This window comes from Trichosurus vulpecula, chromosome 3, assembly GCF_011100635.1.
Source record: "Trichosurus vulpecula isolate mTriVul1 chromosome 3, mTriVul1.pri, whole genome shotgun sequence".
NCBI lineage: Eukaryota > Metazoa > Chordata > Mammalia > Diprotodontia > Phalangeridae > Trichosurus > Trichosurus vulpecula.
In genome coordinates, this window is record NC_050575.1 from 132,284,927 (window position 1) to 132,311,173 (window position 26,247).

General features: G+C 40.3%; 1 protein-coding gene across 1 annotated transcript in view; it reads left to right on the forward strand.

The window, feature by feature from the left end:
- RALGPS1 (Ral GEF with PH domain and SH3 binding motif 1) overlaps positions 1-26,247 on the forward strand; it is a 573,263-nt gene that overhangs the window by 136,050 nt on the left and 410,966 nt on the right. Inside the window, exon 6 of the mRNA XM_036750307.1 lies at positions 24,706-24,789. Within this exon, the coding sequence (XP_036606202.1) occupies positions 24,706-24,789 (84 nt within the window). The remainder of the gene's footprint in view (positions 1-24,705; positions 24,790-26,247) is intronic.

A 26,247-nucleotide genomic window follows, 5' to 3' on the forward strand; every position in this document is an offset into this window, starting at 1 on the left:
GAACTGAAAACAAGCCTCTAAATTTGATGTTACCAGGGAAGAGTGTAGCGGGACTATCATTGTCTCTTGTGAATAGTGTGCTTCTATTAAGAAAGCCAAACCACATTCCTTTTTTTTGTTTGTTTTGGCTGCCATATTAAATCATTAAATTGTATTGAGTTTTCATGCCACTAAGAAAACCCCAATTTTTTTTTCACAATAGCATAGGGATAGAACTTTTGAGGGGGAGTGAGGTCTGAGATATGCTCCTGAGTGGCTGAATTTCTGTGAGTATGGAAATAATTGAAGTTGAGGAGGAACACCAACTGTGTGGATAGGGAATTAGAAAGACTTTGAGTGGGCATTAACATTGTTAAGGAGGTTGATGGTAGATAGGATTGAGGAGACTGTGAGCCAAGTGTTGAATTCTTTGAGGAGGGAGGGAGAGTGGCCTGGAACTCAGCAGATGTTGGGACAAAAATAAGGAGATGTTGTTCTGATCTCTTGGAATCAACATCAAAAGAGTAAAATTTGGTCAATGGTCTAAAAATGGCAAGGGGAAACAAAGAGTATGCTAACCCTTGTCTTTCCCTGGCAATAGAAAATGGGGTGAAGGAGCAGCCTCCTCGAAAATCTTTCTGGGGTTGTTAAGGATGTAGTGTCCTTAGGGGTTTCTAGGCCATGTTCCTGCCAGATGGAGTGGATTGCAGAGGCTGCCAATGGGCTAAGGGAAATCCACTTATTTCAAACATCTACTCTCCCCAAAGTGTTAAATAAATAAAGGCTTATTGTGTACATGGTATGTATAGTTTTTAAAGTATTGATTCAAATTATACCTTTTTTAAAAAATAGATTTTGTTTTTCTTTTTTCATCACATAGATATCCCAATGTATCTTTTTCTGTCCCCCTTCCCAGAGATGGCCCTTATGATAAGTAATTTTTAAGAGAAAAAATTAATAAAGTTGATCAATACATTGAAAAAAAACTGATGTACTGTTCGTTATATTAATATTGGTTATTATAATGTGTTGAGTGTACTCATTAAAGTTTTCATCCTTCACTGCCTCCTCCTCCCCTTCCCCCAATCAGGACACTGTTCAAGCAGTAGTGGTACCTTCCTAAAAAGCATTAAAGTCTCGTTGTCTTTGACTAATGAAGATTTAGTTCAGGCATTGGTGATATCTCCTTTATAAGGTACAAATTCTTTATCTTGTCTAGGGCTGCCCCAGTGATACTACCACATCAAGAATGATTGAATGACTCATAGGCAGTTCATTTGCCTTGTATGCAGCCTTAGGGATAATTGAATCAAAAGGGATAGAAAGAGACAAAGCGACAGCTGGGAAGTCAGATACTCACAGTTAGCACACATACAGACCCAGCCAGGTTTCTTGGGCGGGGGAGCGGGAAGCGTACATAGCCATGAGGTTCCATCAGGTGCTATGTTCTCTTGGGATCCATATATTACATCAGGGAAGTCTGTGGCCCCCAAGAAAAGGAGGAATGTGCACAGCCCCAGAAATAGAAGTAGCAGAGGAGTATCCAAGAGTTCCTGGCTAAGCTAGGAGCTGCAGAAGTGAGATTTAGCAGTAAGAGAGAGTAGTTGGAGTCAGAAGATCTGAATTCTGAAACCTATTAGTTGTGTTACTGTGGGCAAGTTCTTAACTTCTTTGAGACCCATTTTTTTCATCTGTGAAAAGGGGATGATGTTACTTGGGTTACTTTCCTCAGAACTGCAAGGAGAGAACTTTCTAAACCTTACAATTCTACAGACAAGTAAGCTATCAATGTTATCATTATTATATTACCATAGTTTAGGACTTGCTATTTACCAGGTGGCTGATCACCAGATTCCAAGTCTAGTAACTCGAGGAAATAAATGACTTCTCCTGTCCTAGCCTTGGAAATCCAAATTTACAAAATGTCAGCAAACCTCAGGAGTGTCACCCTCTCCAGGAAGCTTTCCTGAATTCATTTGGTTGGTAATAAATTTCACTCTTAGATCCCACTTAGCTGTTTCTTTTGCCTCTCTAACCCACTTCTCATGTAATACATACTGATTACTAAGTTCATATCTTATCCCCGCACTGGATTGTGAAGTACCTTATGGCAGGGACTTTACAACCTTTGAATCTTCCTTGCACCTTGATGATTGTTCTTCATATAATAGGGTAAAAAAATTGTAGCAATTAAAACAGTTGTTTCATCATATAAGTTAATTTGCTTCCCAAATATACAAAATTCAAGGGGAAAATCCTTTTTTGGGAAGGGTACCAGAAACAGGAAGCTATTGGAAGAATTATTCCATAATCTTTGTCATGGACATAATTTTTACTTTCACTTCAGACATGGTCTTCTTCTGAATTTAGGTAAACAACAGCACTTACCAAAGCAAAAGCAATACATTAATAATGGGAATCTACTGCCTTAAATATAGTATGTGTTCAAAGAGTCACCAAACAGTGCATAGGGAAACAATTGAATCTCCAAAACTCATGTAATATGTTGTGATTTAAAAAATATATATAAGTTTTCAGTACTGTAGCTCATTATGTTGTCTGTCTCAGTTAATGTACCTTGATTGGTTTTTTAAACAAGACTGTTATAGTTCAGATAGGGGATTCAACAATGTGCCTTATTAACTTATGTCACAAATAAAGAGAGAAAGACACTTTGTTAATAGATCCCATCCCCCGCTCCCAAACAAGCAAAAGTCCTTGTCCATGAAGAGCAAAGTCTGACATCTCCCGATAGAATTTAATATTGTTCAGGTAAAGCATAGCACCAAACATACTTTCTATTCTACTCCAAATGAGCAACAGAAAGCCTATTTTGAAGACAGAAAAGGAGAAAAGGAAAACTCAAGCGATACTGATTCTTTTCTTCCATTCTTCAAGCCAGTTTCCTGTAACAAGATGTGAAGGAGATTGATTAAACTCAGGACAGAACATTTTCCAGAGCTGGTATGATGAAATAAATTGTGAAGAAATAAACGGTTACAAAAGAAAAACACAATTATTATTACCACTTGGCAGTTTATAAGTGGAGATTTACAATGAAAATAAAGGTGGTTGTGAAGAAGGTTTTAACAGAATTGTAAACTGTGGGAGGTTAAGAGTGCAATGTCAATCTCCTCCCTACTCAGAAATCTTCCATGGCTCCCTATCGCCTCTAGGCACATTTCTTGGGCTGGTATTTAAATCCCTCCGCAATCTGGCTCCCACCTTTCCAGTTATATTTCATACATTCTTTTTCACATATTGTTTTGGGCAAACTGGCCTGATGTTAGTCACATACAACATTCCATTTTCTAACTCTCTGCCCTTAAGTGACTCCTTCCCTTGTCTGATCTGCTTTCCCTTTTCATATCCATCCTTTGTGTTATTGTTTTTTTTTTTCAGTCATTCGGTTGTGTCCGACTCTACAGTCTGACTTTTGTCCATGGAATTTTCTTGGCAAAGATACTAGAATGGTTTGCCCTTTCCTTCTCCTGTGTACTCTCATTTAGGGGTTAAGTGACTTGCCCAGGGTCACACAGATAATTAGTATCTGAGGCTGGATCTGAACTCGGATCTTAATCTGAGTGGACTCGTTAGCCTCCTTCAGAGCACAGCTCAAGTACCGTCTCTTACCTGAGGCCCTTCCTGATTCCTCCAGTTAGTATCTCTTCCACTTGAAATTACTTCACATTTTCTTGTGTACAAGTTGGATCCCCCTTTTGATAGAGGGTAAGCTCCATGAGGATAGGGGCTATTTCATTTCTGCCTTTGTATTCGGTGCTTAATAAGGCTGAATTGAACCTGGATGACAGAAATCATTGCTATGCCTCCATACTCCCTGTAGGCTGGACTGGACAAGTAGGGGAGCTTCACGTGGCAAGATGACCTGGAATTCTATTTACACCAGTTTCTCCCCATTGATCTCTTCTGCCTGGTCTCAGAAGGGCTCCGTTGTGTGCGTATTTACCCTGGTCCTCTCTGCTGGTTGGGCAACAGCTTGTTCTTGAATGTTGTTTTCTTTTGTTTTCATTTCTGGAATGCTATTCTGCCCAGAAGGCTCAAGCACCCCCTTCCAAAGTGCTGTTTGTTTTCTTTCCTCTTCTTGTTGCTGCAGCAACTTCCCCACCTGGACTTCCAGTTCCAGACTCTCCCCAACAGCTTTGCATTCTAAGTTCTGATGCCTCTGGCTTCTTGGCCTCCAGTTTCAGAGCTCATATTGCTGGATGACTGTGAAGAGGTGCTTCCTGGGGGAGTCTTGATTTCTCTCTTCCATGGAGGATCCAGCTTTTGTTCCTGCTTTTATCAAGTCATTTCTGAGCCTGGTCAGTGGTTCCTTCAGTTTCTTTTTCCTTTTTAGTACTTTTATTTATATCTTTTTTTATAGCACCTACATGTCCCAATGGAGCCTTCTTTTCACTCCTTCCCAAAGAGCAATCCCTTGTAACCAAAAAGAAAAAAAAGCAATTCATCAAAAGTAACCAACATATCAAAAGATTGTAGCATCATATGCTGTGTTCCACACCTAAAGTCCCCCATCTCTGTAACAAAGAAAGGGAAGTGCCTTCTCCAGTGCCTCCTTCAGGGCCAAGCTTTTGTAGGATATTTTGTAGTAGATGCTTTTAATTGTTTTTGTTGAAGTTTTTTCACTTATATACTGTTGGAATCATTGTACGTCACAATGTGTTTTCCTGGTTCTGCTTACTTCACTTCCTTCAGTTTCTAATGTCGGCTTTGATACCATGTCACGTAAAGCCTGTCACTCCTGAGTCTACTGTAGTGCCGTGGTTTCCTCCTGAATTATTTTTTTAAAGTGTTATTGATGCTTTTCTTTTGTATGTTGCCATAGTAATCCTGCTCAATGTGAAAAGTCCTGGGTTCAGATCCCAGAACAGCCCCTAAGATGTTACCTATGGCTCAGAGAGCCCCCTCTCATAAAAAGCTTTGGCTCTGGGGCCCCAAGGACCAAATATATCCTGAGGGAGGCCAAAGCAGGGGGTGGAGGGCAAAAGGAAAATTAAGATCATTACCTTTACCCTAGGGTAGTGCAAGGGAAATCTTTAAAGCAAAGTTTAGGTATGCTCATGTCTAGGCTCTCCCCCCCAAATTGGGTAACAGGTTTTCTTAGAGAAAAAAAGTAATCTGCATAAAAGACAGGCATCAGGTATGTACTGCAACTTGTTTAGCCATTCACCAATTTGATGGACATCCCCTAATTGTCCAATTCTTTGCCGCCACAAAAAAGCTGCTAGAAATATTTTTGTCCATATAAGGCTGTTTCCTTTTTTGATCTCTGGGATACAGACCTAGTAGTCATATTGCTGGGTCAGAGACTATGCACAGTTTTATTACCCAATGGGCATAGTTCCAAATTGTTCTCCAGAGTCATTGAACTTGTTCACAACGCCACCAACTTTTATTTATCCCATCAACTGAAAATATCGAAAACACAAAAGAATCATAAGCACACATAACCCATCACATACATTCTACTGTCTGAGAAGGTAAAGACAATGTTGTGGGACTGCTAATTAGTACAGGTCTGAGATGAAAGGGAAACATCTATCTGAGCAGCTTCGAAAGTGCGGGTCTTGTGGCCAGCAAGGGCAGGACTCAGGCTTCCTCAGTTCTTTCAGCTTCAGCTTCAGCATCTTCCTGGCGGGAGCCCTTTTTCCCCTCCAAGAAATGCTACTCTGGTGGGAATTATCTCCCTTTGGGCAGCCAGTACCCAACTCATAGACTTTCAGCCTCTTGAATGGGTAAGGTAACTGCCAGGGCAGTTTCTCAGTGTTGCTGTGTACTCAGGAAGAAAACAAAAAGCAGAAAAGGATGGCCAAAGATACATGCTCCCGTGTGTTTTGTCTGCCATTGCCTCTGGGGGAGGGAAATAAATTCATTCCTCACTCCTTCTTGAAAGTCCAGGGAGAGAAAGCGGTGGAAGAGTCCCCAAAGAGAGAGATTCTTCTTAGTTCTTTTTCTTGCCCATTCAGTGGGATGCCCTTCTGACCATGTAGCCAATCACCTTTGATACAACTCTTGCCACTGGTGACCAATCAGGAGTTGCTACATCATCTCAACAAGGTCCTTGTTCCGCAGACCAGAACATGTCACTCTTTAGAGACTATGGCTCTTTACTTTTTAACATCATTGTCATTTCTGGGTGTATTCCTTCCTCCTCATACCCCTTGTAAGAAAAACACAAGGCAGCTCAACAAAACCACACACATCAAGTACATCTGACAGTGCATGCAGTATTCCACACTAATAGAATTCCCTCCATCCTCAACAAACAAATAGATGCCTTTCCCGGACCATTATGATTAGAATTCAGTTTTGTTTATTGTTCTCATTTCCAGGATTGGAATTGTATGTATTTTTCTGGTTCAATTTCACTTTGCATCAGTTCATACAAGTCTTCTCGTGTTTCCATGAATTTCTCCCTTTCATTGTTTCTTATGGAGCAATAACATACATACGTGACTTTGTTTAGTCGTACTTCCCATCAGTGGGCACCCGCTTTGTTCCAGCTCTTTGCTACCACAAAAAATTTCGACCTGATTACTTCTAGATCATTATGCAGTAGCTTTAGCTAGAAATGTAGTTTTGATATTTATTTTTTCTTCCATTAGCTCTTGATTTTGCTACAAAAAAGCCTAGAGAAAATTTCCCTGTTGCTATGCTTTTTTTCCACTGAGCAATTTGGATGAGGAATGCAATCCTTATCTGTTTTTTTGTGTGGCCATGATGGAAATTCTCAAGGCCTGTTTTGATTTTTAAAATTTGATTCTCAAGTCCTCTTTTGATTTCCATTGCCTTGCTGCTTTTCACTAACATCTGAGGAAAAGAATAGAGGAATAGGAGATGGGTAATTCTGCTGGAAAGTAAATCTCTGTTTTGGAATAGGAGGAAGATTTCTCTGATGTTCTATCCTAAAGACCAAGTTTTTGCTGTTGCTGATTAAAGGGTTTTGGAGGCAGTATGGTACAGGGAAAAGACTGCTGATTTTGGATTTCAGGGACCTGAGTTCAAATCCTGTCTCTGGGAGTGGATAGCATTTTCATCATGAATCCTTCTGAATTGTCTTGGATCATTATATCAATCAGAGTAGTCTTTCACAGTTGAGCATCATTACAATATTGTTGTTATTGTGTAAAGTGATCTTCTGGTTCTGTTCACTTCACTTTGTATCAGTTTGTATAGGTCTTTCCAGGTTTTGTGGGAACCATCCCCCTTGTCATTTCTTATAGCACAATAGTATTCCATCATACTCATATACCACAAATTACTTATCCATTCCCCAATTGATGGACATCTCCTTTGTTATCAAGTTCTTTGGCACCACAAAAAGCACTGCTATAAATATTTTCATCCATGTTGGTCCTTTTCCTTTTTCTTTGATCTCTGGGATACAGACCTAGTCATGGTATTTCTGGGTTTGAATGTCAGATTTTCTATTTAGCTCTGATCTTTTCATCAGGAATATTTGAAAGTCTTCTATTTCATTAAATATCCATTCCCCTCCCCGCCTCCCGAAGGATGATGCTCAGTTTTGCTGATTAAGTTATTCTCAGTTGTAATACTAGCTTCTTTGTTTTCCAGAATATCATTTTCTAAGCCCCCTAGTTCTTTAACATGGAAGCTGCTAAATCTTGTGTGATCCCAACTATACCTCCACAATCTTTGACTTGTTTTTTTCTGTCTGCTTCCAATATTTTCTCCTTGACTTGGGAGCTCTGGAATTTGGCTATAATATTCCTGGGAATTTTCATTTTAGTATCTCTTTCAGGAGGTGATAATTGAATTCTTTCAGTTTGTATTTTACTCTCTGGACCTAAGATATCAGGACAATTTTCTTTTATGATTTCTTAAAATATGATTTTATTGTGGTTTTCAGGTAGTCCAATAATTCTTAAATTATAACTCCTTCATTTATTTTCTGACAAGATAGTTGGCATTTTCTTCTATTGTTCCCCATTCTTTTGACTTTATTTTGTTGTTTCTTTATGTCTCATGGAGTCTTTAGCTTTTATTTGGCCAATTCTAATTTCTAAGGGATGATTTTCTTCTGTGAACTTTTGTACATCCTTTTCCATTTGGCTTATTCTGCTTTTTAAGGAGTTCTTTGAGGCTTTGCTTATAGCTGTTTTCATGTTGTTGTCTTCTTCTGAGTTTGTGTCTTGGCTTTCCCTACTACTGTAGTGGATTTTTGGGGTCAAGTTTTGTTGTTGTTTGTTCATTTTCCCAGCCTATTTCTTGACTGAACTTTAGGTTAGAGTTGGGCTTTGCTCTTCTGGCGTTGGAGGGGCACTGTCCCAAGCATTAGGCTTTTTCATGCTGCTGTTTTTAGAACTAATCTGCAGGTTTTCAGTGCTTCCAAGATGGTTTGATCCAGGGAGAAGTATGATCATTGCTGTCCTTGTCTGTACTGTGGCCTTTACCCAGGAAGAGTCCCTCCTTCCCTACAGCCATAAGTGCTAGTGCTTCTCTTGCACTTGATATGGGGACCAGTCTCCCTCTTCCCTTGTGACTGCTTATAAGCCCAACTCTCCATCCTGGAACTGTGACCCAGAGTTGCCGAAAAGCTCCCAGTCCTATATCCAGTCTCTTTCTGACAAGTTCTCTGGCCCCCTTCCTGTCTCTGAGCTGAGAGCTCCTGAAGCTGCTGCCGCTACTGTCACAACTACCTCCAAGGCCTACAGCTGGTGCTGTCTCTACCTGGGCTCCAGGGCAGCCCCCACCCTGTGTCACAGACCTCCCCTGCTGATGGCCCAAGTTGTCTTGGGCTGGAAAAATGTCTCACCCTGACCTTTTGTTGGCTCTGTCACTCCAGAATTCCTGTTTTGAACATGTTGAATTTGAGATATAGGACAATAATTCATCAGCTGATCACACTAATTGTTTGGAAGTTATTTCTTAAGTTAAGCCAGAATCAACCTCCCTGAAATTCATTAATACATAAAGGGGCCTTAGAGATCATCTACTCCTATTTCCTTACCTACTGGAACTAGCCAGGTCAGCCCTGTACATATCTGAAGACAACTGTCAAGCTCCATTTGAATCTTCTCTTCTCTAATCTGAACATCCCTAGTTCCTTCAACTGTTATTCATATGACAGTTGCATATTTCCTCAAAATCCTGGTTGCTCCTCTCTGGATACCCCTTTATCCCTCACAAAGTGGCACTTCAGTTCTGTAACTGAACATGATACTTCAGATGTGGTTTCAATGGGCAGATTATAGTGTTATATCATCTCCCTTCTTCTGGATAACTTATTGCTATTAACAGCCCAAGATCACTTTTTTCTACTAAAATCCTCCTCACAATGATGGTGTGAATAGGACTAGCATTTATCATGCCCAGCTTCTTCCCCCACAATATGGGGAGGCTTTAACAAAGAGAAGACAATGCTGCCCTAGGACCTGATTGTCCCTGGCTTCCCTGATGCAGCTTTCTGGTCCTCTAAGGGCCAGAGGAGTAAAGTGCTGTTGTTTCCTTGTTGCATATCCTTGCTGTTAGGGCAAAGTAAACCTCCTATGTTAAAGTTTAGTAACTTCCAAGTGTTTCATTTCATCCCAACATTGAGCCTGAACTAAGAGTATCTTGATGTTAATCACTTCTCTGTTGTTGTTCAAACAGTTCAGTCATGTCCTACTCTTCATGACCCCATATGGAGTTTTCTCAGCAAAGATATTCAAGTGGTTTGCCATTTCCCTCTGTAGCTCATTTTATAGACTAGGAAACTGAGGCAAATAGGGTTAAGTAACTTGCCCAGGGTCATACAGCTAGAAAGTGTCTGAGGCTGGATTTGAACTCATTCTTCTTGACTCCAGACCTAGCACTTTGTCCACTATACCACATAGCTGCCCCAGATTCTGTCATACATCATTTAAATTATTCTTCTGAGCTGCAGGTCATCCACAGATTTGATGTCTGCCATATTTGTCTTCCTGCAGATTATTGATTTAGTGTGTCTGAGCATTGGGGGTGTGCCTGGGGTTTGGTAAAGAAATAGACTGAAGGGGATAGTGGAGAGGTTCAGAAAGGTAGGAGATAAATCAGGAGTGTGTGGAAAACAGGGAAGCCAGAGGAGGAGAGTTCAAAGAGGGAGGTAGTTAGGGGAGAATGAAGTAATTGGATTCTATAATTCAAAGCAGATTTTTGGCACCTTTGAAAGTATAGTTTTAGTAGAGAGGGTGGGGATAGAAACCAGAGAGCAAAGGGTTATTAATGAGTGAAACATGTAGTAGTGTATAAACAAAAGACACTAACTTTGGATTCAGAGGACCTAGGATTGAATCCTGGCTTTGCCCCATCTGGGGTGTAATGGAAAAGCATTAGATTCTGTGTAACCTCGGGCCAATTAACTAACTTCTCTGAGTCTCAGTTTCTTCTTCTAAAAAATGATGAGGTTGGACTAGAGGATCATTAAGGTCTGTTTCTACTTTTAAATTCTGTGATGAAAGAACAGAGGCAGAGGAAGTAAGTTGTTGGAGAGCTTTGGCTATGAAAGGAAGGAGAGAAATAGAATAGACGTTTTCTCAAGAGAAGGAGACCCAAGGCAAAAGGGTATGCAGAGGAAGGGTACAAATGTATTAATGAGGACCCTCAGGAGTTGATAACAGGTAGGATCTGGGACAAGAATGGAGGTTAGCTTTGGAAAGTAGGGTGGCTGCTGCCTCCTCTCAGACTGGGGAGAAGGAAGACAGCATGGATACTAAAAGTAACTGAACAACATCATCATCTAAAGCGACAAGACTAATTTTTGAAACAAATTGATGAGAAATAGTTCTTTTAAAATACTTTATTGTTTGCCCCAATTACAAGTTAAAATAAACTTTACATTCTTTTTTTTTAAAGTTTTGACTTCCAAATTCTATCCCTCTCTCCTTTCCTCTCTTCCCTCTCCCTCTCTGAGACAGTAAGCAAGTCAGTACAGGTTATACATGTGCAATCATGTAAAACATTTCCATATTAGTGATTTTGTAAAAAAAGACTTGAACAAAAAAAAGAATGTAAGTGACGAAGAAAGAAGAACACTATGTTTCAGTCTGTATTTAGACAACATTTGTTGTATTTAGACAATCCAGTTCTTTCTCTGGAGGCAGAGAACATATTTCATCATGAGACCTTTGGGATTGTCTTGGATCATTGCATTGCTGAGAATAGCTAAGTCATTCAGAGTTTTTCATCATACAGTATTGTTGTTACCCTATGTAGTGTTCTCCTGGTTTTGCTTCCTTCACTTTGCATCAGTTTATGTAAGTCTTTACAGGTTTGAGAAATAGTTCTTGAATAATAATTTCCATGTGCGTTTATTCTTTAGAACTTAAAAAGCATCCAACATAGATTAGTCTTCTTTGAGTTTCACAACTATCTTAGGGATGGTTAGAGGTAGAAAGTACAAGGATTATCTTCCCCGTTGTACAGATGAGAAGACTGAGGATCCAAGAGAGGAAGTCTTTTGTCTGAAGTCAGCTGGCTATTATAGTGAAGAACTACTGGGACTCAGAGCCAAGACCAGTGCTATTACACTACAGCTGCTGCTGCTCTAGACATGTTTTTGGAAACTGCCTCAGAGTCCATGAATAAGCCAAACAAGGAAATCATTCTCATTAGGGAAGGCGAAAGGAACACGCATTTATTAAGCAAAGTATGTACCAGGTACTGTGCTAAGCACTTTGTACATAATATCTCATCTCTGGGAAGTGGGTGCTATTATTATCTCCATTTTACAGATGAGGAAACTGAGGCAGACAGCGGTGACTTGCTTAGGATCTGTAACAATAAGGCAATAAAAACAATGTAGATGATAATTGTCAAAATGCCTATGTGGTTCTGTATCGCAAAGTATACGAGACTCTCCACGTAGAAAGTAGAAGAAGTGAACCATTTATTCAGACACCAGAGAACCAGATCCCACAAGCCATTTATCCAGTTTATCACAGCAGTAAAACATTCCACACACAATATCACCTGGAGCCTCGCCATCCCCAAACCTCTCTGACCCCCTGCTGGGGTCTTCCCAAAGACAAACTCACAGTACAGCTAAGTCAGCCTGTTCAGTTCTAACCACCACGAGGGCAGCCATTAGCAGCCATCACATCTCTCTCTCTCTCTTAGCATTTCCTGTGACATAACTTCTTTTTCCTGTCAGGAAGCTTCTCCCACCGCATGTGTCTTAGGCTTCCTGTGACATAAGCAGGTCACACGTCCTATTAATGGGTAAGAAAGATCTTCAAATCCAAATTGCTACTACAGGTTCACGCAGCTGCTAAGTATATAAGGTCAGATTTGTACATAGGCCTCCTCGACTCTGGCCCAGCAGTCTGCCCACTACTCCCCTGTGCTGCCTCATTACTTTCCCAGACTCTGTTTGGGCCTTCCACAAGTGTGGTCCAGCCTGACTATCCTCCTGATTCCCCAGATTTGGCTCCAAATGACTTTTAAAAAATTAATTCTAAGAATCATATGACCCTCCACTCCCTCAAAAAGGGAGAGAATTGCCAACATGGAGAGTATTTCAAAGAAAGTATTGCAGGATTTAGGAGCAATCACAGAGGAATCAGTACGGGGCTGCAAACAGAGTTCTGGATTTGGAGTCAGGAGGCATTGGTTCAAATTCTTTAACAAGGAGTTGTATGGCCCTGTGCTAGTCGCTCAATCTCACCAAGCCTCAGTTTTTTCATCTGCAAAATGGGAGTCATAATAATTGTGCTACTTAGCCTGCAGGGCTATTGTAAGGAAAATGCCTTCTCACCTTTAAAATTCTAGAGAAGTGGGAGTGATTATTGTTAGAAGATTTCCAAATGTGTTGTTAGTGGAGGTGGCTGGGGGGGGGTGGCTAACATTTTTGGAATAAGCGTATGAGTAGTCTTTCTTAATCCTAGTTAGTGCCTCCCCTCTTATCTCCCACTCTATCCTGTCTATAGCTTTTTTGAACATAGTGGTTTGCATGTTCCCTCTCTTCACTTAGATTGTGAGCTCCTTTACAGCAGGGACGTTTTTTTGCCTTTCTTTGTATACCATGCACTTAGCACAGGGCCTGGCACATAGTAGGATGCTTAATAAATGCTTATTGATTGATTATATGACCTCCCAAGGAGACTACTTTGAACTGGAAAACATGGTTTTGATGGATGTTTTAGTTTGTTGAAGACTTAATTCTGTTTCTTCACAGTCACACATTGTGGTTCCCTCCCTCCCATCCCCCATTGTCTGCCACCAGCTCCTAAGGATCCTCCTTTCAAAATATCTCTTCCTCACCTTTGTCTTTTTTCTTCCTGTTTTCAGCGTCACAAACCCCTGTCACCTAATTCTAGGATTGTTGTAGCAGCCTCTCACCTTCAACCTCTCCTTTCTCAGTCTTTTAGTCATTTACTGCCAGATTAATGGTCAGCAGCTCTCCACTTCCTCCCGTCTATAGCATGAAGATGTTCTTAAAAGAATCCTGAAATTGTAGCCAAGACTGAGCTGGGTTTGAATCCTGCCTCTGACATGCATTGGTTGTGTGACTATGGGCCAGTCCCTCGACTTCCATGACTTTCCATTTCCCCATCTGTGAAATGGGGAAAATAACCATTCAACAAGTATTGCCTAGAAATGTGCCGGCTCTGGGGGATACATACAAGTACAAGAATGAAACGATCCCTACAGGCAGGGTGCTTACATTCCGATAGGAAAGAAAAGAAAAACACTTTAAGTATACAAAGCACAAGTGCAAAGAGAACCAATACAAAGAAATGCAAAGTGGTAGATTAGGAGAGCATTTGAGAGGGAGGGCACTAGTGTTTGGGAGAATCAGGAAAGGCTGAATATGCCTGCAGTAATTTTGTTGGGGTTTTTTTGTTGTTTATTTTTTGGGAAACCATCAGGGTCGAGTGACTTGCCTAGGGTCACACAGCTAGTAAGTATCTGAGGCTGGGTTTGAATCCAGATCTTCCTAACTCTAGAGCCGGTGCTCTATCTACCTCGACACCTAGCCGCCGCATGTACCTGTAGTAATCACCTCGTAGGATGGTTGTATGATCCAAAGGCAAGGATAGATATAAAATGACTTGTAACCTTAAGGTGCTATACATTTCAGCCGTTACCATCATCATCATCATTACTGTTTGCTGCTTCCCTCGCTCTCTTTCCCCCAACTGGGAATTCTTGTTTGCTAAACTGACGTTGTTTCTTCACATATTTGGTTTTTCTCCTTCTATCAGGGCCAAGTATGATTCCTCCCCTCCCCTCCAAGGGCAGAGTTGCCAACATGGCAACTTCTTTTTTTTCCTACTTAATAGTATTTTATGTTTTCCAATTACGTGTAAAGGTGGTTTTCAACATTCATTTTATAAGATTTTGAGTTCCAAATTTTTTTCTCCCTCCCTCCCTTCTCCCCTCCTTAAGATGGCAAGCAATCTGATATAGGCTATACATGTACAATCGTATTAAACATATTTCCACATTAGTCATGTTGTGAAAGAAGAATCAGAACAAAATGAAAAAAAAACCATGAAAAAGAAAAAAAAGAGAAAATAGCATGTTTCAATCTGCATTCAGACTCCATAGTTCTTTCTCTGAATGTGGATAACATTTTCCATCCTGAGTCTTTTGGAATTGTCTGAGAAGAGCTAAATCTATCAAAGCTAATCATGGCACCGTGTTGCAGTTATTTGTGTACGGTGTTCTCCTGGATCTGCTCAGTTCACCCAGCATCAGTTCAACATTCAGCAACTTCTTGAGGCCTCCTCTGACTTCTCTAGGCCATTAAAGGTGCCCTCCCCAGATTCCTCTAGCATTAGGCCTCATCACTTTCTCTCAGGATGACTACTCCTAGTACCTTATCACTCTCTACAGCTAGTCCCAGATTCATGGTATCTCAGAGATGGAAGGTCTTCACTAACCCATACCTGAGCAGAAATCTTCTTTACTACCCAACAGACATTGTAAACCAGTATTCAATTAAACCTTAAGATTTAGCTCTGAAGGGCCTCTTGGCAACCACCCAGTTCACAGGTTCTCAAAGAGTAGTTCAGGGTTCCCAGGTGGTTCCCGAGGCCTTTTCAGGGGGTCCACAAGGTCAAAACTATTTTCATGATAATGCTGATATGTTTTAATTTCCAATATGGGAAGTAGCTGTGAGGTCTGTGAACCTGTTTTTAAAAAATATTTTTATAACTATTTCCACGTAACTACTTATCTTTGTAATCCTATGTATTTCATTTGATTCACTTATTCAAAGAAGGGGACATCATAGATGTGACCCATCAAAACAAAACATCCTTAATTATTTTTATGATTGTAAAGGGGTCCTGAGGCCAAAAAGTCTCAGAACCACCGATCTAGTCCAATACCCATAATATATAGTTGAGGAAACTGGTTCCAAAAGAAGGAAGTGACTTGAATAAGGTCACCTGGGTAGTGAAGAAAGGACTCATCATTGTCAGCATTGGTGGAGGCATCGTCATCATCATCACTCACGTTCATAAAGTGCTATGAGATCTGCAAAGTGCTTTTCATGCATTGTCTCATTGATCCCCATGACAAACTTGTGAGGAAGGTGCTGTTGTTATCCTCAGAGATGTGAAATGCCTTAACCAAGGTGACAAGGCTGGCAGGTGTCTGAGACGAATTTGCGTCTAGGTATCCTTGACCTGGAGTCCAGGACTTTATCCTACCCCTAGGTTCCCACTGAAGCTCTAATGCTTGTTGACTGGCGAACAGAAGTCAAGCCACTTCCTCTCCCTGTGCCTCCGTAATGGAATTGCTGGACTTCTCTTACAGGATTGTGGCGAGGACAGCACTTTATAGGTGGTGCAGTGGATAGAGGGCTGGACCTGGTGTCAGGAAGACCTGAGTTCAAATGTGACCTCAGACATTTACTAGCTGTGTGACCCTGGGACAGTCACTTGACCTTTGTCTGCCACAGTTTCCTCATGTGTAAAATGGGGTTAATAATGGCACCCATCTTCCAGGGTTGTTGTGAGGATCAAATGAGATGATCTTCGTAAAGTACTTTGTGAAAAACTTAAAGTGCTATGTAAATGCTGGCTGTTATTATAAGTGTACTACGGAAATGGGAGTTATTTAATGGTTCCACAGTCCTAGGAGAGGCTCAGTAAACATTTACTAATGGATTGAGGAATTAAATATTGGTTCTCTGTTTGACATTCCATCCCTATTGTTTATTTTCTTGACTGGATGCTGGTCATTTCTAGCTTTTTTTTATTTTCCCTTCCTCTATTTCTTACTTTTGTCTATTCCAGAGGTTTTTAGCCCAAGGTTTGTGAATTTGTTTTTAATATTTTTATAGCTATTTCTGTGTAACTACTTTTCTTTGTAATCCTATGTATTTCATTTTATTCATTTAAAAACATTATTCTAAGAAGGGGACATCATTTTAATCAGCCTATTAAATGGGTCCATGACACAACATGGGTTAAGACCCCCTTTCTAAGTATCTTTATCAAAGTCACCTTCCTCATCATCTGTGGTGGCTTCTTCCTCCTTTCTTCCTCAAAGCCTCAAAACTGATGGATGTTCATCCTCCTCCAGATAGCCTTTCAACAACAGGTGTGGAGTCAGGGACCCTGGCTTTAACTCCTGACTCACTTAGCACCTGTGTTACTCTGGGCTTTACCCTTGTGAGTTCTAATCTCTTCAAATATAAAACAAGGGAGTTTGATGAGGTGATGTCTAAAGTCATTTTCAGTTCTAAATCTTAAGATCCAAAATCAGTCCTCCTTTTTGGGCCTCAGTTGCCTCATATGTGAGAAGTTGGATTAAATTATCTCTTAGTTACCTTCAAATCTAAATTCTGTGATCTCATGATCCATAACTTCCCCAGCATGGGCACTAGAACATCTTTTACTTTCATTACTCTCATTTCTGTCCCACTGCCATGTAGCCTGCCTTTGTGTGTAGTCATGTCCATCTGTTTGCCTTCTCCTATGCAAGTTCTTTTCTCTGGCATCTAAGAGATTCTGGCCCCCAATACCCTCCCTTTTGCCATTCATTAGAGTACTGCCCACCCACCCTTCAAGACCATGTGAAGTCTATTCACGCAGTTTGCTTTACTTAGTAGAATAATGGCGAGATTCATACTTAACGCCACAGCCTGTTCACTTCCTGGGGCATTTATATAACTTCCACATATCAGTCTTCAGTCCACCTATTCCTTCCCTGTATTGTTCATCAGGGAAAACGCTCAGCAAAGAACACATTGAAAAATATTTCCTTTCCAGATGGGAAGTCTCCCGGGTGCTCTTTTCTTCCCACTCACTGGGAAAAATTGGAGTAGCATTCTCGAGGACATCCTGCTGGAATTGAGCTAGCTACCCCAGGAATAATGGCCCTTCTCAAGCACTGGGGTGGCCATGGAAGGTAGGAACCAAAGCAATTCTTTGTAATAGAATGAAGGCAGGAATCTGTTCCTAGCAGAGATTTATGTTGGAAGCCAGCTTTGGGTTCCATTTACTCTCTAAGTCACCTTAGTTTGTAACCATCTCCTGTCTGCGTCCTTTAGAGTTAGGAAGATTTTCAGTGAAGGGCACAACCTGGAGAGTCAATCCAACTCAATTTAACAAACATTATTCAAGCACCTAGTGTAGGGAAGGCATTTTATTAGATAGATGTCACATGAACCCTGATTACAAGGAGCTCACAATCTATCTTTTATTAGCCAATAAAGGAAAGTTGTGGGTTGGACAGGATGATGTCAAAGGTCCCCTTTCAGCTCTAATATTCTCATAGTAGCCAGCATGGTTTCAGATTTGCAAGGAGCTTTACGTAAACCATCTCACAACAACCCTGGGAGTTAGGTGGTATTATTACCCCCATTTTGCAGAAAAGGAAGCTGAGGCTAAAAGAGGTTAAGTGACTTCCTCAGAATCATATAGCTAGTAAGTATCTGAGGCAGGATTTGAATTTAGATCTTTCTGACAAGTCCAGTACTCTATTCACCACACCACCTAGCTATCATATATGTTTTATATTCTATCTGATAGCATTTTATGTTTGTAGACTGTCAGCATTGAAAAGGACCTCAGATGTCATCCAGTTCAGTCCTTACCTGAATGAGGGTCTTGTCTACAATGTCCCTGACTAGTGGACATTGCTTTAACACTTTCAGTGATAGGGGAATGGCTTCCTTTCAGAGTAGCTCATTCTACTTTCTGACAGCTCTGATGGACTCTTTTCCCTTCATACTGAGCCATAATCTGCCTCTCTGGACCTTCTACCCAATGCTTTTCATCCTGTTCCCCACAACCAAGTAAACATGTCTGATGTCAGCCTTCCAAATATTTGAAGACAACAATCATTGTCTCTCATTCTTCTCTTCTCCAGTTGTTGAGTCATTTCAGCGAAGATACTGGATTACTTTGCCATTTCCTTCTTCAGCTCATTTTACAGGTGAGGAAACTGAGGCAACTAGCCTTGCACAGTGTCACACATCTAGTAATTGTCTGAGGCCAGGTTTGAACTCAAGAAGATGAGTCTTCCTGATTCTAAGCCCAGTGCTCTATATACACTGCCACCTAGCTGCCCTTCTCCAGATTAAATATTAAAATACCATTACATTGTAAACTCCCTGTGGGAAGGGATTGTCTTTTGCCTCTTTATTTCTCCAGTGCTTTGCACAGTGCCTGCCGCATAGTAGGCACTTAATTTTATTTGTATTGTTTGTTGATTGTTTATAATCAGTGTTTATTGACTGACCAAACATCCCCAATTCCTTCAACCAGTCCTTGTAGGATGGTTCCTCGGATATTTTCTGGCTTATTGGTGACCTTCTTACATGATGCTGCCCACAAATGGACTCAGTAACCCAGAGGTGGTTACTGAACTGGCCAAGGCAGAGGACAGCAGGACTTTTACCATCTTTATTGTGGGTGCTATGCTTGTATTAATGCAGCCTAAGATGGAATTGGCTTTTTTAGTTACCATATCACACTGTTCCACTAAATCCCCTTGGTTTTTTTTTTCCCCACAGTGCTGACAGTTTATGTCTGCTGTTAAAGGTCCCTTCCGACTCTGACATTGTGTTGTGTGCTTTAATGTTCTCATTCTAAGGGCACATCCAGCTCTTTCCTTTCCCGTTTCCTTTCACTGCTGCCATTTTTCAGAGGCTGTGAGAACACAACGACTCTTGGCTTTTAGCTTCACTTTCCATCTTTGTGTAATTATCACGATAGTAATAAGGGCACCAGATTTAGAATCAAAAGATCTGGTTTCAAGTCCTGGCTCTGACTCTTACAAGCTGTATGGCCATTGGAAAATCCTAAGGCTCAGTTTCCTCACCTGTAAAATGGGAATAATTCTTGCACAGCCTGCTTCGCAGGGGTTATTGTGAGGAAGGTAAAATGTAAGTTATTGTTCAAGGCTAAAAGAGAGAAAAGTAGGAAAGGAAGTAGGACAAAGAAGTTAGTATTCTTTGGTGCTACTGTGAAAAGTCCTGGTCAGATGATTTTGAGTTGGCAGATTGTTTTGCGACAGACTAAAAGGAAACCAAGTTGTATGTAATTGTACAGTCAATCATTCAACTAGCATTTATTAAGCACCTACAATATCCCAGACACTGTTCTAAGGGCTTGAGGCAAAAAACGGTCCCTGCTCTCATAGTCCAATGACTCATAGCCATTAGAATCTCATAGTCTAATGGAGGAGAAAATATGAAATCAGCTCTTTATAAATTAGATATATGCATTATATATATACACATGTATGTGTATGCATATACATATGCATATATATATATATATATATACACACACACACACGCACACACAAACAGGATAACTATGGAGAGTCTTAGAGAGAAGGCACTAAACAGGGATGGGGAACCTGTGGTCTGAAGGCCACATGTGGCCCTCTAGGTTCTCAAGTACATCCATTTGACTGAATCCAAACTTCACAGAACAAATCCCCTTAATGAAAGGATTAATGTAATACTTGAACTCAGTCAAAAGGCCACACCCAAGGACCTAGAAGGCCACATGTGGCCATGAGACCACAGGTTCCCTACCCCTGCTAAGATGAAAGAACTCTGGGAAAGTCTTCTTGCAAAAGGTGAGACTTAAGGTGAGACCTAAAAGAATCCAAGAAAGCTAGGAGGCAGAGAAGGGGAGAGAGAGCATTCCAGATGCCATAGAAAATGTTTGGCGTTGGGAGATGGAGCATCATGTACCAGGAGGAGTGAGGGGGGCCAGTATCATTGAATCAGAGAGTACCTGGAATGGAGTGAATTGTAATAAGATTGGAATATGAGAGATGTTACAAGAGTAGAAATGGCAAGACTTGACAACTGATTGAATATAGGAGGTTAAAGAGAGTGAAAGGTCGAGAATGACATCTAGGTTGTGAGCCTGGGTAACTGGGAAGATGGCGTTACCTTTGATAACAATAGGCAAACTATGAAGAGAGATGAGTTGGAGGGAGAAGATAATTAGTTCAACTTGGGGCATGTTGAGCTTAAGATGTCTAAGGGACATCTAGTTTAAGATGTCTAATAGGCAGTTGGAGAAACAAGACTGAATTTTAGGAGAGAAATTAGGGCTGGACAAGTAGACATCTTCTCTCATTAGAGAGATGGGGGACCCTAGGTGGAGAATTTTGCCTACTTTTCAGATGCAGGCACAGAAATGGTTGGTTTTGTTTAACCATGTTTCTTTAATTATGAAATTGAGCTCATTGCTGAGGTATTTGTGGAATATCTGGAAATGATGGATGTAAAAATAGGAAAAATCAACAAACTTATTTTAAAATATATAAATAAATCATATAATCCCAAATTCTAAGCTTCAGACCCCATAGACCACATCTCCTAGGTTCCTCTTTGTGAGAGGCTGTTAAGCTGAGCACCATTTTATTTCTTTAGCCTATGAAATCTTATGTAAAGAAGTTCTGCTGGCAGCTCTCTCATTTTAGTGATTTGGAAAAAGGAAGACATTGGCTTAAAGCTGCTTGTATGGTAAACCAAATATCTAACATCGGAACAAAATAATCGTATTGTTGAGAGGGCAACCAGGGCAACCGTTCAGCATCTATGAAAATAAAGGTTTCTAGCGTAGGGGTGTCCATTTCTTTCCAAGGCTATCCATTTTGTATTTAGACAGCTTTCTTTGGAAGCTTTTTCTTATTTCAAGCCTGAATCTTTTTCTCTGTGGTTTCCATCCATTACTATTATTTCTGATCTCTAGGGCCAAGCAGAATAAGACTCATCCTTCTTCCATATAATATCTCTTTAAATAATTGAAGACAACTATGTTATTTACCATAAGTCCTCTCTTTCTATAAGCTGAGGCAAAACATCTTCAGTTGATTCTCATATGGCAGGAACTTGGCCTTTCTCAATCCTGGTTGCCCTCTTCTAGACAGATTTTAGCTTCTTCCTAAAGTGTGAGACCCAGAACTGAGCACAGGATTCCACGTGTGATTTGACCAGAGCAGCAAATACAGTGGGGCTATCACCTTCCTAGTCTTTGACAAGATCCATATGTTAATGTAGCCTAAGATAACACTGGGCAGCTAGGTGGCGCCGTGGATAGAATCTGGACCTAGAAGTCAGGAAGACCTAACTTAAAATCTGGTCTCGTACTCTTGCTGACTGTGTGATGCTGGGCAAGTCAGTGTTTGCCTCAGTTTCCTCATCTGTAAAATGAGCTGGAGAAAGAAATAGCAAACCAGTATCTTCGTCAAGAAAGCCCCAGATAGGGTCATGAGAAGTTGCACATGACTGAACAAGATAACATTAGCTTTTCAGTTGCTGTATCATGGTGTTTACTTATTTTGAGTTCGTAGTCTACTGAATCTACCTCACTCATCTTGTACTTATGAAATTGGCTTATTGAATTCAAGTTTAAGACTTTATATTTGTCTGTATTAAATTTCATCTTGTAGTTAGTATTTGGCCAAGTATTTCAGCCTATTGAGATCTTTTTGAATCATGAGTTTGTCATCTAATGTGTTAGCTACCTCTTTGTCATCTATAAATTTTATAAGCCTCTCATTTATGTCTTCATTCAAATTTATTGATAAAAATGTTAAATAACACAGGGCCAAGTATAGATCTCTGGGGCACTCTACTAGAGACTATCTTCCAAGCTAACATTGAGCCATTAGTAACTACTCTTTGGATCTAATTATTAAACCCACTCAGAGCCCCTTCAACTGTTCTATTGCCTAGTTCATATCTTTCTTATCCATAAAAAGTACACGAGAGACTGTCAAATGTCTTGCTAAAATCCAGGTAAACTATAAATTTTGTTTCCTGACCTACCAGCCTAATTACCATGGTCAAAAAAGAAACTGAGGTTTGCCTGGCATGACTTATCCTTGATGAATTCAAATTTTCTCTACAGCATCTCATTTACTCCCTATGATCTTTCAAATGTCACTGACACTATTCAGCAATCATGTACATCAATTATTTCAATGCTCTGGAATATAATTTGTCTGTGCCTGGTGACATGAAATCATCAAGGGCAGCTATATACTGTCTTAATATCTCCATGCCTCTCTTGAATTTCAGCTCCCTTTAATACATTTTTGTTTTGGCTTTCTGATCCAAATATGATTCTCTTTGGCAGAGAAAAAAAGTCAAAAAAATCAAATTAAGTGGCTACACCTTCTCTTTGTGAAATCCATTATTATTGTCATGTCTACCATGAGCTATGGTCCTGTCCGTTCTCGGATCTGTCTCTGTTCCCTAACGTAGCTTAAACTCTTTTTTTTGTTAGTGTCCTTAGCATTCCTTGTTAGCTTTATTTCATTCTGAATAATGGTTTCTTGGAATTATTCTTGTACAATTTTATTCTAGAATATATGTAATTATTCTTTTGTAATCATCTTGTTAGTTAGCCTTTCTTCCATTTTCTCTCCCTTCCTTCCTTTCTCTCTCTCTCCTCCCTTTCCTTTCTTTTCTTCACTTTCCTTCCTATCTTTATTTTAATTTCTTTTTGATTCGTTGGTGAATTTGTTTTTGGCACATCAACCAGTTGCCAGGAAACATCCAAATAAAGCCCCTACAAAATACATTCTTTAAAAACAGTTAAGCCAAGTTATCTAATAGTATGATTGTGATTGATAACATATGTATGTTAAAAATCTAATCAATGAGTCACTTTTGCATACACATTGATCTTTTTGAACAACTCTCCACCCCATTTCTCTTTGTTGGAAATATTTTCTTTTGGTTATTAGTATTTCATTCTTGAGAGCTTGCCATCCCCTCTAGAACTTTGGTCCTTGGAATCCCACCTATTCTTTCTCTGAACTTTTTGAAATCTTTAAAACTATCTAGAATACCTACCAGATTATGGCCATCTTTACCTTCTTTCACTATCAGCATTCTAAAATGATCACTTCTCACTAAGGTTCCCGTCATTTCTATTTCAGAAGCCAATTCCTCCATGTTGGTGAGAATCAAATCCTGAAAAGTAACTCCCCTTTATTGGTTCCTCCAACTATTAAATAATTAAATTATTATTAAGGCAAGACAAGAGGCTCTGTTTTGAACAGATAGTGAGTCCCAACTGGTGTCTAGATAATTTGAAGTTCCCTATTACTTACATATGAGGCTTAGGGTCTGTCTCCTAAAGTCCTCATTTATTTCTTCTTTCTGTCCACATGACCTGCACTGCACTCTGTTGACAATATTCATGCTGTTTCTGCTTCTGTGGAACTTTATCTGAGCATTCTCCACTGTATTTCCCCCACTGGGTTCCTGGATTTCTTTACATAAATATGTCTTCTTAACATACAGTGCTCCCTCCACACCCTGTAACTATCTTCTCTTCCTTTTGAATGAAGCATCTTTCCAAAATCATATCCCAAGAGCAAATAAAAATATATTTGTCTGAAATCTTGCAAATCCAATCAAAAGAGATTTAACCTGAAAAGAAGAAAAAGGAAATTGCCAACATAACTCTCCCAAGTTTGATAGCATGGAGCAGTAGTTTCCAAAGAGAGGGCTATGGCCTGGTTCTAAGGTGTATGTGATTGACTGAATGATGAGAAGATGAGTCATACCCTCCCTTCCACACAAAAGCCAATAGTATGGCTTATCTACAGTATATTTTCACATACTCTTACTTCTGTCACTCCTCTCCTTTCATTCCACTGTGCAAGTTCTCAATCTTCCCCCTTATGAGATGGATGTTGACCAGTAAGAGCAATAATAACCTAATTGCTGCTTGGACATTCACAGTAACAGCTGTGCAGGTGCCACTGGGAAAACAGCTCCCATAGACCCTTGGTACTCTGATCACCTCAAAGCTGGGGGCAGAATCCCTTCAGACATTGGGAACTCTGAAGTAGTGACCAGTGAGTAATAGCCACACATCTCCCCTTTTTATTCTAGAAGGAACAGTGACTTCCACAGGATAAATAGGCATTGGGTTGAGATCTTCATTGTAGATCTCAGTACATTATCCTCAATGCCAGGCATAGGACTCACCACATAGTAGGCATCAAATGAATGTTAGTTGAATTGAAAGTAGCTTATGTGATGATCTAACCCACCTCGTCCTCCAAATAACAGGGATCACTCCTTCTTTCTCATTCAATTTTAAAGACTTAGCAATTGTCAAAATTTAGCCCCCCTCAGAAAGGTTTCCCTCCCATGTATGAAGTCACTGACTGAGACACTCAGCAACCAAACCTGGATTAAAGGTTAAATACTCCTTGGAATTTTTGAATTTATGTGAATTAATTCAGTCGGTGAACTTATGTCTTTGTGTTTTCTAGGAGTTAGCCAGCTGTGGATGGAGCAAGAAAGAGAAACACAGCCTCGCCCCTAATATTGTGGCCTTTACCAGGAGGTTTAATCAGGTAAGGAATAGAAGGAATAGAAGAATGTGATTTCCTGGCTGCCTAGACTTTATTTGCTGGCTCAGATCTGTCCTCATCAGTGGCTTCCTTTTGGTATCTGCTGCCTCATTCCAGTACTGCTAAAAATAGATTTTGACCTTGGTGTGATGGGAAATAGATTGCTAGACTTTAGGAGCTGGTGCTGGAAGGGACCTTAAAAAGCTAGTCTAATACCTTTATTTTAAAGATGAAGAAACTGAAGCTCAGGGGTTTACTGACTTCTTAAGGCTATATTAAAGACCGTTCTTCACCTTTACCTGTGAGGAACCTCCATTAATGTCCTTCTCTGATACCTCCTGATGGCACAGAAGTGATCCTGGAGGCTCTGCCTATGAGAATGAAAGTTCTGGCAAGACCTCTCCAGGTAGAAAGGATTCACGTGTGGAATAAAGTTAGACCAAGTGACTGGCATGTGAGGACCAGCCTAGCTATTTGGGGAAGCTCATCACAAGAAGGTTGGTCCTCTGGAGGGATATTTTATTGGTCTTAGCAACTTAGGAAGCTATCTACTGAGGTTGCATTTGATGTCAACAAAGAAATGGATGAAAACAATGAATCCTAGAACTAAGTCAACTTCTGGGAAGAGACTCTGGTATAATGGCCCAAACCTGATACTGTGTAAACTTAGCAATGTCCACCCATGCTGTTGTTTTTTAGGTGTTTTGCCAGCAAGGTGTGATAGATAGAGAGTGCTGGACACGGAGCCTGGAAAATGTGGATTCAAATCCTGCCTTTGTCTCTACTGGCTGTATGACCCTGGACAGGCTCTTGGAGCCTTAGTTGTTTCATCTGTAAAATGAGGGTAACGGTGATGCTTACCTCCCAGGTCGTGAGGCTCAAACGAGTTAATATATGTAAAGCACTTTGGATGTGAATGTTAGGTATTGTTATTGCTATTGCATTTATTTCCTTTTGTTTTCATAGTTTATAACCAGGGTGATGACCTTACCATTAGACATTCTGTATGACCAACCGGCTGAGTTCAAGTTTTGGCTTCCCCTAGGGCCCTCAGCCTCTCCAGCTGCTCATGAGCAGTAGGAAATGCCTAACCCTGGAGATCATTCTTGCTCGGTCCCTTCTTTGTTGCTCTCCAGCCTTAAGGATACCGTATGAGATCCATGTAACCAATTGATTGTGTGGGATTAAAGCTGCCCAGTCCTCAATGTGATAGAGAGAGAAGGGCTAGGTTGGTTTCAAATAACTACAGTTAGACCTATTATCAAAAGAAATCCACCTAGAGTGACTCAGATGCCTTTTGTCCCTCTTTTGACATGCTTTTTCTTCCCTTTCAACCAAGTTTGGCTTTAAAAGCAACAAAAAAACAGATGTGCAAAATTACTGCAAATTCTAAGGGGATTTGCATTATTTTCAAGAAAGATATTTGACTTAATGCCAAGCCATTTGCCACCTCTGGCCAGC